This window comes from Hemicordylus capensis, chromosome 3 (assembly GCF_027244095.1).
Source record: "Hemicordylus capensis ecotype Gifberg chromosome 3, rHemCap1.1.pri, whole genome shotgun sequence".
Taxonomy (NCBI): domain Eukaryota; kingdom Metazoa; phylum Chordata; class Lepidosauria; order Squamata; family Cordylidae; genus Hemicordylus; species Hemicordylus capensis.
This window is the reverse complement of record NC_069659.1, coordinates 90,715,350-90,728,856: the sequence shown is the minus strand read 5'-3', so window position 1 is coordinate 90,728,856 and position 13,507 is coordinate 90,715,350. Positions and strand designations below refer to the sequence as shown.

General features: G+C 42.2%; 1 protein-coding gene across 3 annotated transcripts in view; it reads right to left on the bottom strand.

The window, feature by feature from the left end:
* Positions 1 to 238: 238 nt before the first annotated feature.
* The window catches only part of DOP1B (DOP1 leucine zipper like protein B), a 111,088-nt gene continuing 97,819 nt past the window's right edge, over positions 239 to 13,507 (bottom strand). For all 3 annotated transcript variants that reach the window (XM_053305280.1, XM_053305279.1, XM_053305281.1), the window contains 3 exons: positions 10,190 to 10,348; positions 7,107 to 7,236; positions 239 to 3,733 (listed from right to left, as the gene is read on the bottom strand). In XM_053305280.1, coding sequence (XP_053161255.1) covers positions 3,476 to 3,733; positions 7,107 to 7,236; positions 10,190 to 10,348 — 547 coding nt within the window. In that variant the 3' untranslated portion in view covers positions 239 to 3,475. The remainder of the gene's footprint in view (positions 3,734 to 7,106; positions 7,237 to 10,189; positions 10,349 to 13,507) is intronic.

Below are 13,507 nucleotides of genomic sequence, written 5' to 3'. Positions count from 1 at the left end.
TTATTGCTGCTAGAGAAATGTTAATGCTATAGACATTTATCCAACCTTAACTGCAGGGTACAGTAAGTCAGGTAACCACATTTTTAAAAAACAGCATATATAAATATATACATGCCTAAAAAAAATTGTACCCAACATTAAAGAAATGTGTTGTCTGTTAGCACTTGCAATGTTTTTAAGAATCCTAACATGCAAAAAGAATTTAAGTGAAAAACATGGAGAAATAAATGCTCCAAGAGGCATTTCAACACAACATTTAATATGAAAATTACATTCAAACATACGATGACCATACACAGCAGCTATTATTCATCTACCACATTAATCTTGACTCTTTGGCAATAAACCTCTTTTAAATAAATTTAAGTAATAAAGAGTAACTTAGAGTCTCATCCATTACTTATTTAAAGCAGTAGTATCGATTTAAGCAACAAAATTGTGTTTACTTTATATTTGATGTAAATGGAAGTAGCATATGTCATTTTAGCCAAACCTAGACCATATAGTTTTCAAGTTTTAGAAGCCATTATAACATGTTTAAATCAAATTAGTCAATATTCTTGGGTAGATATTGTGCAATTATACATGTTACAGAAAGTTCTCAAAATAGCATGGTGATCCAAACAAAGGATTATGAATGCAGCTTTTCAAGTTACAATTCCCATTCACAAACATGCACCTTATAGGTCAAATATGTGGGGAGTGACCCTGAGAAAGACAGGTCAGATACTGTTTGTAAAGCTGAATGGTGATCTACACCAGGGATTCTCAGCGTTGGGTCCCCAAATGTTTTTGGACCAACTCCCATAATCCCCAACCCAAGGCCACTGGGGCTGGGGGTTGTGGGAGTTGAAGTCCAATAACATCTGGGGACCCAACGCTGAGAATCCCTGATCTACACTAAAGTATGCAATGCAAAAAAGATGATCTTCAGCATATGTCAAGCAACCCTGCTTCTTGGTAAAGACGTTTATCTAAAGAACATGCTTTCAGTGGTGAAAGCTGATGGATAAGATGGTCTGAGTCACAGAATGGATTAAAAAAAAGATGGAGAAGAAAGAAAATGGATGGGGGAAATGGGAGAGGCAAGCTTAGTGTTAGATACAAACAGAAGTGGAAAGGTTAGTACCTCCCTCAGTGGGTTAAATTGCATCCTGGAGTGAACTGCATGGTGAGCTGCTATTAGCTGCATTTCACCAATATTGGTGAAGAAAAAGCAGCACAAGAATAAATCCTGGTATGAAGACTATTCCATTTCCTGAGTGTCAGCAACACTTGCTTAACCTTTGAAAATATTTATAATTCCAAATGGTAAGAGATACACAATATTGATGATCTCCAATATAGTATTTTAAATGGATACTACATCTTTGTATCTGTGATTAAACCTATGAAATAATTTACATTCAGAAGAGTTAAATTTCACATTCATAATGAGAAAAACAGTGCAGTTTACTAGCTTAATTTGCATCTTTTAACAACCCATTATTAACAAGTGAATCGTGCTTCATTTTAGTCCTTTTATCATAATTACAGTAAAGCATGTAATGTATATTGCAGCATTTTATCAAGTATCAAAATGAATACAGAAAACCCATTATTGATCTGTAGGTAAGAATACACAATATTCTACTATATAAAATCCTGAAATAAAGTCCACCTATATTGTCAAAAACCCTTATGCTATTTGCCAAAATTTTGTGGTACTGGTGGGCACTTAAAACAGTGTTGAAATCCAAACGCTTGGTATTAAATATTCAAATCCAAGTTTGTCACAAGAATATTGCACAAAAATTTTTGGGCATTACGAAGCCAAGAACTTTTAATTACCATCGATTTCAGTAGGAAATACTGAGCTACGTGCCCAACAATTCTGCGAAAGTCAATGGGACATAAACATGCTTAAGTTGGGCTGGATTGTGTCTGATGTGTTCTTTCAGGAGGTGAAGGTGCTAGATGTATGACTAGTGGTCATTATTGGAAAAAAATAAATAGAATTCTTTACAGAAACAGTTATAAAAATAGGAAAGCATATATCCAACATAGTGAAAATAACAGACTGTAATTAGGTTTAAGAGATGTTGTAATATATAAATTTGTTTTCTTACCTATTTTTCTGTGTGTACCCACCTAAGCAAACACCAGAAGTGTCCACACTTCTACGTGTGCATTATAAATGTGCTATTAACATGGGGCTGCAGCTAAGGGCATCTCCCTCAAATTCAATCACATGAAGATCTACTCTGCAGAAGTAAGAAGTAAATATACATACCTGCACAGATCATTTACAATGCTGGGCTGATTTATTTGCTTAGAAAATTAAGTGCTTATAATGCAGCACTGCATATTATTATATAATCATGCATTTCAATAACTGATCAGTCGTATGCAAGGACTCTTAAAAAATTCGTATTAGCCTACCACAATTAAGTACTGTATCCATTTAGTATTTGTAAAAGGCAATGACGACTTTAAAATCAGTCTAGAAAGTTTCCAAGTAAAACATTTTCTTCATAGTTTTTGAAGAGCAGTTCTTCTGTAAATTCCATGCAAGCATATAGTTTAGAACTCAGTCCCAAGGATATTTAGTAAAAGGTAAGTCCCATTTTGCTTATGGAGACCTACTATGTAGTAAATGTGTTGAGGTTTGTAGCCTTAGGCAGATGATGGAATTAGGTTTAAAGGGTTATATACATCTTATGTTAGAAGATGCATAATTTGAGACAGCTGTTTTGTTTTAAATAGCATACTAACTAAGAAAAATTACAGTATGGCACTGTTTAAAGGCAGAAGCACTAAAACAGAACTGAAATGTTGTTAGAAGAGTGTCCCCACCTACCGATTTCTTTAACAGTCTATTCTTGCATTTTGCCTTTTAAAAAGTTCCACAAGACTGAAAAGCCCAGTGCAAAGTGCTGTGCACAAGTACAGCATGTAAAACAGGGCTGGAAGTCCAGCCCCAGCCCCATCAGTCATTCACAGCAGTGAGTCGCTCATGGATCTGCTGGTGTTTGTCTGAAGAGATGAACGCCACATCCATGATGGCAGGCACTTCTGTGTTTGGGAAGCCAGGGTGGTACTTAAGGCCCCATTTTACATGCTGTACTTCTGTGCAACGCTCTGCGCTAATGTCTGTATAAGGCTAGTGTCTCTTAAACAGCCATTATCAGATCAGATCAACAGCACATCTATTGCCTTCATTATATTAAGCAAATCAAGTATACTTCTGTATATTTGTATACTTCCATCTGAAAGTAAAAATGCTTCATCTTAAGAATGTGGACATCATTATGCTAGTTTGCCCCTACAAAACCTGAGGACAGTATGTCCCTGATCAACAAAAATAGGATAGGTGTAGTCCACATCAACAGGAAGAAGAAAAACAAATGAAACACATATGCTTAAAAATGTTTCATTCTAGTACATTCTTTTCAATGAAGCTGAAACTTGGTGATAGCTATCTTTCACAAGTACATTAACTTTCCATATTTTCTATGAAGTCACGTTCCACACACGTTTCTAGTAGCTGCAAAGTCCTTGTGCCACTACCAATGAGACAGTTCATTTTGAGAGATGTTGAAGTATGCATATTGAGGGATCTGTTGCTTTCATTTTTAAAAGCACAATTCAGTATCCTGAAGAACGGCATTAACTGTGTGATACTTGATATAGAACGAAAATCCAAAAGAGGGAAGTTGCAATTTTTTATTGCTCGCTCATTGGTATTTTGTTCCTATAACAAACCATACAAAATTAAAGTTATTACATATTTGTAGGAGTTTTGGTTCATATACAACAAAGCAGAAAACTGTACTAGATAGTGGCCTCCATTTCCGCACAGTACAACACTGTGGGCTGCTGTGCAAAGTGAAAGGCAGCCCAGTGGTGTTGCTGAGGTGGGAAGTTGTGCAGTGACTGAAAACAGCACGTGGGCACTTCTGCTGCCGACTTCCAGTGGAAATAATGGCAGTGGCATAATGCAAGTGCTCACACACTGTTTTGGTCATTGCACAACTTCCTGCCTCTGCAACACCAGTGGGGCTGCCTTTCACTCTGCACAGTAGCATGGCAGTTCCCTAATGCTGGTGTCCACAGAATGTCTGTCACTATTTCCATTTTAAAACATTGATTTTAATTCTAGTTCATCAGCCTATGCCCTATTCAGGCATTATACCGTACATGTGTCTAAACACATACGTTTTGTGTCGATTGAGGCATTTTAACATTCAGAAGCTGCCACGTTCCTGGCTTGAGGAACAGGACCCAACATTAAACACAGTGCTTTAGTGAACAGGGATATATCCAATTTGTACAGCTGCTACAGAGAGATTTACAAGGAAACACACATCTCCTGTTTTAAACATGAATTGGGTGAACAAGGTTATTCTCACTCACCAAGGATACTTATATACTATGGATGCAGGAAGCACAGCATCACTGGCAAAGTCTCTCTCCTCAGCACTTACCTCTTGAGATGCCATCACTTTTTTTGTTAAAACATTGTACTCCAAGGACAAATGGCACAACTATCCTCTCCTGTGCAAACAGAATATCCCTGTGTGTCATTATAGAGCACTCCCCCCATTTTACGTGGATTGGTTATTAGGATTATGCACATCAAAAATATTGAAATTCCACTTCAGAATTCCTGCCCCCCACCACAAGGAAGCAGCCATTCATGGAACAACTGCCCCAGGTAAGATAGTGGAGTCCTTTAAAAACGAGCCCAGCACTGGTGCAGCAAAGCTGGGCAGCGAATCCTGGAAGTGTCTGGTGGATGGGTGGGGAGTGACTTGGGAGGCTGGGCACATACGTGGAGCAGCTGGGAAGCGAAGGGATGCCTGGGGGTGTAGTTCCTCCCAGAGCTTCTCCCACAGGAGTGGAGAATGTTGTGGCCCAAATAAGCCAATCTGGTCCAGAATCCAGAGTCCAGAAGGCCAAATTCAGGCTTGTCTCAACTGTGAATGATTCAATAAAGGATTCTTTAATTTGTGGTCTCGCTGAACTAAGCAGTGCCTGAGAAAAGAGCCAGATGGTCCATGTCTTGTGGGTCCCTAATTGCCTTGAGAGAGAGAGAGATAGGGACTATTATGACCTCTGTCTCAACACTTGCAATGATAATGTAAATTGCTGGTATGGTCTGTGTCTTGTGAGGCACTAAATGCCTAGAGAAGGATAGGGGCTAATTTTGTCTACATCTTAACACTTGTAATGATAAGTAAATGGCTGGTATGCTATGTTACTGCCTATTGATTGCCTCCTATATGTTCAATGGCTGTCACTGTGGAATGTTTCCAGCTAAGGTACACTAGACAGAATGCACATAGTTGCCTGAACATTATATTTTAATTAGTTTGTTTCTTTCTGAATGTTCTTTCTATTACTGATTGCCCCTCTTTTTGCTTTCTATTACCCTGAATTAATTTCCCCTTTCTCTGATCTCTCTATCTTTACATCCTTGGGTTCTTTTTAACACCTCTTGGGCAGAGATGGCTGGAATATGCTAAATACACACTTTGCAAATTTAGAAACAGCAGATTGTCTTTAAGGACCCTGAGAAAACAGTTTTCTCCCTGACAATCAGATTTAGCACATGATGGAGATAAGAGATAGAGTTAATGCCTGAACATTCTTCTTAAGAACGTCATGGGATAACCAGTTTTAGACTCAAGCAATTAATATTTTGGGGAGCTTCATGATGTGTTGGAATCGTGGAATAATTCTGGTGTTTCAATAAGAAGACTGAACAAATGTATAAATAGGCAGGCTTTCAGAAATGGCCTCAGCAAACTCATTTGCCTAACAAGCAAATGACTGCTCACTTCAAAAAAAAGCTTGCTGGCTTTTGCTGTGGAGCAAAACAGAAGTTCAATGCAATCAGGAGATAGTCTGTGACTTCTCACCGTGTGGTGGAGAGTTTCCCTGATCCAGTCTATCGATCCAGGCACCAGCCTGAGATCTCGACACATCTGCTTGAAACCTGTCTGCTCTGCAATGCTCTCTAGCAATGAAGCCTAGCTTTGCTCACATCCATTTGGGCCATGACTGGATCGGGTAAAATGCCTCTTTTGAAGAACAGCCTTTGTTCCCATCCTCTGCTACCCCCCACCCCCCAATAATGCTAGGCATCCTGCCTCTCTACACCTAAGCAAACTCTCTTCTTCCAATTCTCTCTATTCTTCTCTCCTTTCTGTTTTCTCTATTTCTTGTGTAGGGGTTTATTAGTGTTAGCTACTGAGAACAAGCTACTGAGAACAATTTGCCTTAATAAAGCCCAATAAACGTTATGAGTGTGGCTGTCTTTCTTCCTTCGTGCCCAGACTATACATGGCTACCAGACAAAGAACCTGTGCCACTAGGTGGCAAGAGTCAAGTGAACAAGCCTCATTCTCATTAATTTTTTTGCTAGCTCTTGAGCCTATACAGAGTGTTATTCAGGCTTGGCTCACAACAAGGAGCCTTCCTCTGGGAGGAACTACATCCTTCAGGCACCCCTGTACTTCCCAGCTGCCTCATGCATGTGTACCTAGCCTCTCTTGCATCACTCCCTGCCCACCAGACACCCTCCCCACTGAACCTCGCATCCTACCTGGGGCAGTTGTCCCGGGAATGGCTGCCTCCACGTGGTGGTGGTGGGAATTCCAAAGTGGAATCCTGATATTTCTGACATGCAGAGTCCTATCAGGTATGCACTGTGTGCCAAGTGACAACTATTCAGTGGGTCATTCTGAATGGGAGGTCCATGCATGCTTCCCACAAAAGAGAGGAGCACTCGTGGGAAGGAGTGGAGCTTCTGAATCATTCTATAGGAGGCATGCACAGGCCTCCATTTAATAGAAATAGGGACTATGTTAGTGTCTGTTCCACCTTATAAACATCTGAGCATGAAAATGTCTTAAATTTGAAAATTTAAGAAAGTTTCAAAATATAGCTTAGATGGTTGCTCTAAAACAGTAGTTTCCAACCTAGTTCCCTAAAGCAATTTATTGTGGCTGCGGATGCTGGAAGCTGTAGTTCAGCAACATCTGGAGGAACCCAGGTTGGGAACCACTGCTCTAAAGAAAACAAAAAAACAGAATGTTAAAAAGAGAAAGTTTAGAATTTACCCCATATTTGAGCTTCAATAAATCCATGATTCTGACAATATGTGGTTTGCATTCCTGATGATTTTCCAATAGATCTGAGGACATGTTGCAAGCCTGAGTGTCCACTTCTGGAACAAATGCCCATCTGTACCTGAAAACAGAGGAATTTTGAGATAAGAAATCAAGTATAGAAGTGCTTTTTTGAGGATGTGGGCTAAGAGAGAGAGAGAGAGAGAAAGAGAGGAAATAGTCCAGTTCTAACAACTAATTTGTAGTATGAAGAGAATAAGTTTTTTTCAGGTTTTTTCGCTATGGCAGAATCCATTTGTGGATTATTTTCCGCAGAGATATTCTCTTTAGTTTTAGCTATTGGGTTAAAATAATTGTTCTTCCTGTGCTTCTAAATGAATGATGGTGGTGATATTTTGATGCCCTTACTGAAATATTATAATCTAAGATATTGATGTTCCTTCTGCTAGTTTTCTAATATTGTTTTAATTGTACCAGTGCCTTGTGTACACTGTCCCAAACTGAAAGGTAGGATTATGAATATCTTAAAATAATTAGAAAGGTTATCTGGGCCTCCAACTGAAGCCAGCAAAACGCACAATATATTGATGCAAACTGAGGAGAATCTAAGATTTATTAGATTTGCTGCTCTTAGCAAGTTCTTACTGTTGGGGGGGGGCAATGTTTATATCAACAAATTAAATGAAATGGGCTGCACTAACACCATTATTCTTCAGTTGAATGAGAACTGCTGTGCACACTGCTTTATTCATGTGTACATTTGAAGCAGATTATGTTTGTATGTGACAAACATGTTAGCAGCCCTGTGTATTGAACTGATATGTGCAGAGGAAGCCAGGATAGGCTTTGGGTCATTGTTACATGTACACACACTAACAAGTACATACAGTGGTCCCTCGACTTACGAAGATAATCCGTTCCGAACGCACGTTCGTAGGTCGGAATTTTCGTAAGTCGAAAAGCGCATCCACGGAGGTCCGGAAACACTCGTAAGTCGAGGAAACCGCATCTAAAAATTCGTAGGTCGAGGAAGCCGCATCTAAACCGGCAACGACTTCCGGTATTTTTTGTCGTTCGTATGTCGAAATCTTCGGATGTCGAGTACTTCGTAAGTCGAGGGACCACTGTATTTACTAGGCCTAGGCTTTGGCAGCCAGAAGCTCAACAATCTGCATGTTCACACAGGTATTCTCTCACAGTGCTGCCATCTCTGCACAGTACTGTTTCCTGCTGAAAGGGTGGGAGACACCTTTATAGGAAGCCAAGATCTGTACTGTGCTAGTGACAGCTGAGATGATACTGGGCAAGAAGTACATGCAGGAAACACTGGGAGGGGTATTCTAAGTGCTTTCCCCAGAGAGCTCTATGGAGAAAGCACTCTGAGACCATGCCTTGCCACACTGCACCTGTCATCCAAACTAGTGTGGTTCAGGATCAGCTTTCTGTAAAAAAACAACAAAAAAAATGCCCCCCTCTTTATGGGTATGCTGCAAGTGGCCACTTTCACACAATAACTGCACAGAAGTGCAGATTATTTGGCTTTGGCCTAACATTTGCCCACTGCATAAAACATGAAGCAGGCTTCAAGACAGATTTTGTCCGTACAGTTTACACCTTAGCATACAGGTGGATCCCATTATCAGTGGGGGTTCTGTTCCCACAGATTTCTGTGGGTAATGAAGCCATGGATAATGGGGCATTGGGCCAATAGGAATTGAGAGGTTAGGTTTCTGGTGGTGCATGAAAGGGCAAGAAACTGCAGAAATAGTAAAAATAAAATGCCCTACTGCGCTACGTGGGTCTGCAGCTGTCGCACAACCCCCCCCCCCGCAGTAAAAAAAAAAACACCCTGCCATTTTCATGTGATTTTTCCTGGACTCCCCCCCCCCCCCAAGAGCCACAAAATGGCTCTTTCCCCCCAAATGGTGGCCAGAAATGACCTTGGAGGTAGGGAAGTGCATGAACCTGTTTGGAGGCCCTTTTATGGGCCTCCAAACAGGTTCGAACCCTGGCTGGCTCAAAGGTTCAATGGCAAGGGGGTGTCCACCTTTAAGAACAGCGGAGGATGCACTCCTCTCCCCCCGGCCAGCGCACAATTTCCAAAAAGCCCTTTGGGACAGCAGCATACCTTCCTGCTGCCCTGTTTCCCCATTTCCCAGATATACCCGGAAGTACTAGATGCGCCTGCATGCGTAGGGTATATCCAGTAAACGGGGTGGCAGGGAGATATGGTGCCGCTCCTATGGGCTTTTTGGAAATCGTGCACTGACAGGGGAAATGTGGCCGGGGGCGGGGAGTGCATTCTCCCCCACCCTTAAAGGCATCCCTCCCGCTGTCAAACCGGCCCCCACCAGTTCTGTGCACATCCTTACTCGGAGGTCATTTCTGGCCACCCAACACCGCAAATATTCAAAATGTGACCCCGTTCCCCACCGTGTCTACCAAGGTTGGGTGTCAATTGCCTGACCGGGGACATGGAACTGGGGAGGTCAGGGTGGCGTATGGCAAGATTTGCCTATATGGGTTTAATATGACAAGCAGCTCATTTCTATACTCCAGAGCCAGCATGGTGTAGTTAGTGGTTAGAGTGCTGGACTAGGACCGGGGAGACCCAAGTTCAAATCCCCATTCAGCCATGAAACTAGCTGGGTGACTCTGGGCCAGTCACTTCTCTCTCAGCCTAACCTACTTCACAGGGTTGTTATGAAAGAGAAACTCAAGTATGTAGTACACCACTCTGGGCTCCTTGGAGGAAGTGCGGGATATAAATGTAATAATAATATACTCCTAACAGTAAATCTATTGGACTATGTCATAACAGTCACTACAGCCAAACTCCACTGAAATCACACATTCCCCGAGAACAATTTTTTCGAAGGACCTTCCTGCACCCCACCTTATGCAGGAGTGCCTTTATTTAATAGAGCTTTTGCCCAGACATTGCATCAGCAGTTCCGAGGCAGAGAGCAGCAATTCTGACAACCTGCCAAGGGACTGGTCTTTATTTTCATTTACATTTCTGTCCCCCAAGTTCACACCATTTGATGATGTAAGAATAAAAGTTGTGCAATTACATTTGAAATAACTGCATCTTGTCAGGAGGAAAAGAGAGTGCCGTGTCCAAGAATTTGCAAGCTGATAAATACAAGGTGAGTTCATTCTGTTGTATGTCTCCGAGTAATGGACCATTGCCATTCGCTGATGCTTTCTGCTTGCTTATTTTGCTACTGCTTCTGTGAGATACATAAAACAAGGAAAACAGGGATTTAAAACCCAAAGCAACTTGTTTTAACTCAGGGAAGAATATTACAGACATTTTCAAAAATGCAAACAGTGGACAAACTATATGCTACGTGTAAATACTTCTAATTACTTATGTGCATCCAGAACCCTGTGGGGGGAAGGGGCAGCTTGTGACTAAACACAGATCTCCATCTTAGCTCAAGAATGCTTAATAATTCCACTCCACCTTATGTGCTCTGAAAAGGGGGACATTCCTCCCTTTTGTTACTGAAGGAGGACAATCCTTGCTTTTTGTCTCTGAAGGGCCAGAGCCATTGAAGTATAGCCTATCGCAATAGATGATCAGCTCAAACCAGTTCTACCTTGAAACATGTAAGTTCAGACACATTAAGGAAGAGAAACCTCCAGTTTTGGGGAAAAACCTCAACTCTGGATTGGCCTAAGACCAGTGTTACATGTGTGACATGCTGACTCTTTCCATTGGATCCCAGAGCTGTCTATCTCTGGAAGAGTGGGAAAGCCTTCCCCCTCTTTAATCACTACAAATAGGGGCCCAGACCGCCCCCCCCCCATTTTGTCAACAGTTCAGTCAGGACAGGAGTAATCCAAGTTATGTCACCAGCTGCTACTCATGGGGGAGACGCTGTAGGGATTAATGCTCTTGCAGTCAAGGACCTGCCTACTGCTAGGACTAAAGTAAACCTCAGTGCTAATGATAACCTATGCCCTAGCCTGGGTTAGGCTGCTCATGCGCAGAGCTGGGATCTGCATGGATCCCGGTGCTGCCTGCCCACCTAGCCCTACTTCTACCCCTGGCCTTTAGCCAGGGTTAAAGGCACAAGTGAACCCGTAACCCAGGAACCTGGATTGTCTATGTGCTTGGGCTGCTTGCAGCCCAAGCAGACACAGAGATGGGCATCTAGAGCGCCTGTCTAGTGGGGAAATACCCCAAGGCACCATGCTCGTTGCCTTGTGGGATATCCAGAGATTGGGAAAAGAAGCCCCGGCCTCTGTTGTTCCATGCTGCTGGGAGTAGCACAGATCGTGTGGATGTGCGGTGGCACACCAATGACATAATCAACGATTGTCTGGGAAGAAGGTAAGCAGGATGATGCCTCTCCCCCACCTTCCCTGCTATTCACTCCTGCCTTAATGAACAGCCTTAATGTTTGGTACTTTCTTTTTGATTCCTGTGTGCCTTTCTTTTCTCCCCATCTCCCCAATTCCTTATTCTGTGTGCAACCCTGATTTTTTAATACATTCCATGTACTGTACATACAAGCAGCCTCAGTCTGGTTTAAAATGCTCTGGAGAGTTACTCGCAGAACTCTTTCCCATGTGCTTCATAAGGTCATGCACTACTGATGAGTTGTTTTTAGATGACTATATTTTTTTGTCTAGAGCTGGGTTGTGTGGACTCTGGCTATACAGTGCCTGCAAGTACCAAGCCAGATAGCTCTGGGTTGTTGAAGCCGTGTCTGAGACTGTTCAGTGGCTTTAGGTCAGTCTTCAAATGGTGGCATTCTACCTCAAAGGACTGGCATGCTTCTAAATTGGGATCTCTACTTAGATCCCAATTTCTCTACTGAGGGTAGATCCCTAGAAACGTACAGAGTAACCCCCGGTCTGTAACACAGCTGGAAGTCAATTTTGAGAAAGCAGCTAGTGATGAAAAGGCTAAACAGCTTTTCAAAGTTGTCAAAAAGCCACAGCTTTCACAACTGCTTTTCATTTTTAAAAAAAGGTTGGGACTTAGTTGCATGCATTTTCGTGTAATGTATAACTTGCCCATAGGAGTTACAGCTACAAGCTGCTACAAATGCTAAAGACAAAGTAAATGGGCAGCATCTGGCAAGATTTTGGGAGTACGGCAACTCCCAAGGGCAGGTTTCATATCTGTTCCAACAATGTGTCAGAGTACTTTACTCCCATATATGCGAATGGCTGCTCTTCACTCTCTTGAAAAAGATAACACACCGGACTTGGGAATACTGCTGCAGTGAGGGTTAAACTCTTTGAGACATTTGCCCTTTTTCTAATATCAGCATTCAACATAGCACCCATGTTTCTGTTGCTACCAAATGCGAACAAAATCCTTTCCCCAATACTCCACCCTGCCCCCAAAACAACAAAAGTTGGAGAGGTAATGACGGTTTTATTCCACATATTAGGTTTCAGCATTATTGAAGGACTTAAATCACACATCCTAATTATAATGGTTTCACTAACACCCCCCCCCCCCGCCCCCAGTAAATGGCACATCCTTGGTGACTGTGCTATCACTGACGACTTGCATACATGAAGGAGCCACCCCATTCACAGGTAGAATCTTTGTATTACTGCAAAAACAATGCATTTCATTCACCCATTTCAACTGACAGTCATCAAGCTGAATGAACAAATGATGAGAAATAAAATGAATGGGCATTGTTTCAACCAGCCCATTGTCTTTCCTATATTAATCTTTTTTGTTCCAATGACCTTCTTTGTGTTTTAAAAAGTGATACTAATTAAAAAAAAAAAAATCTATGCAAGGAGTTTTAAGCCCTGCCCAGTTGTTACAGAATCTGGGAATATGTACAACATCCAAGAGTGTGCTGTGAATCCCTGCCCCTGTGCTGACATGCTCTGAAACTCTGCCCCCTGCTTTCCATAGTTACAGCATTTATTTGCAGAGACAAAGACTGTACTTATAGTAGAGAGATCCTCCCAGTGAAGTGGAACTCTGGGGCACCCCAGCACTCTGAACTTGGTAAGAACCCACAGCTACAGTGTTAGTCTCTGCAGACAAAGTGCTATAACTGTGGAGAGCAGGGGGCAGTGTTTCAGAGCAGATCAGTGCAGGCAGGGACTTCCAAGTGTGCTCTCGGGATGCTAAACATGAGTATGTCTCCAGATGCTGTAACTACTCAACAGGGCTTTTAGTCAACGCAAGACTCAGGAAGTAGACCGTACTGTCATCAGTCACAAATACCTATCTATATATTTCTTGTAGATGTGCCAGTCTGTGGGGATGCATGGCGGACCTCTTGTGAGAGGGGCGGAACCCTTGCGGGAGTTCCTGACAGACGCGGACAACAAGTACTTTGGGCGGGTGGTGGAGCCGCACGTGTGCCAGGAGGTGGCTGGCCAGACCCAGACAGTGCTTT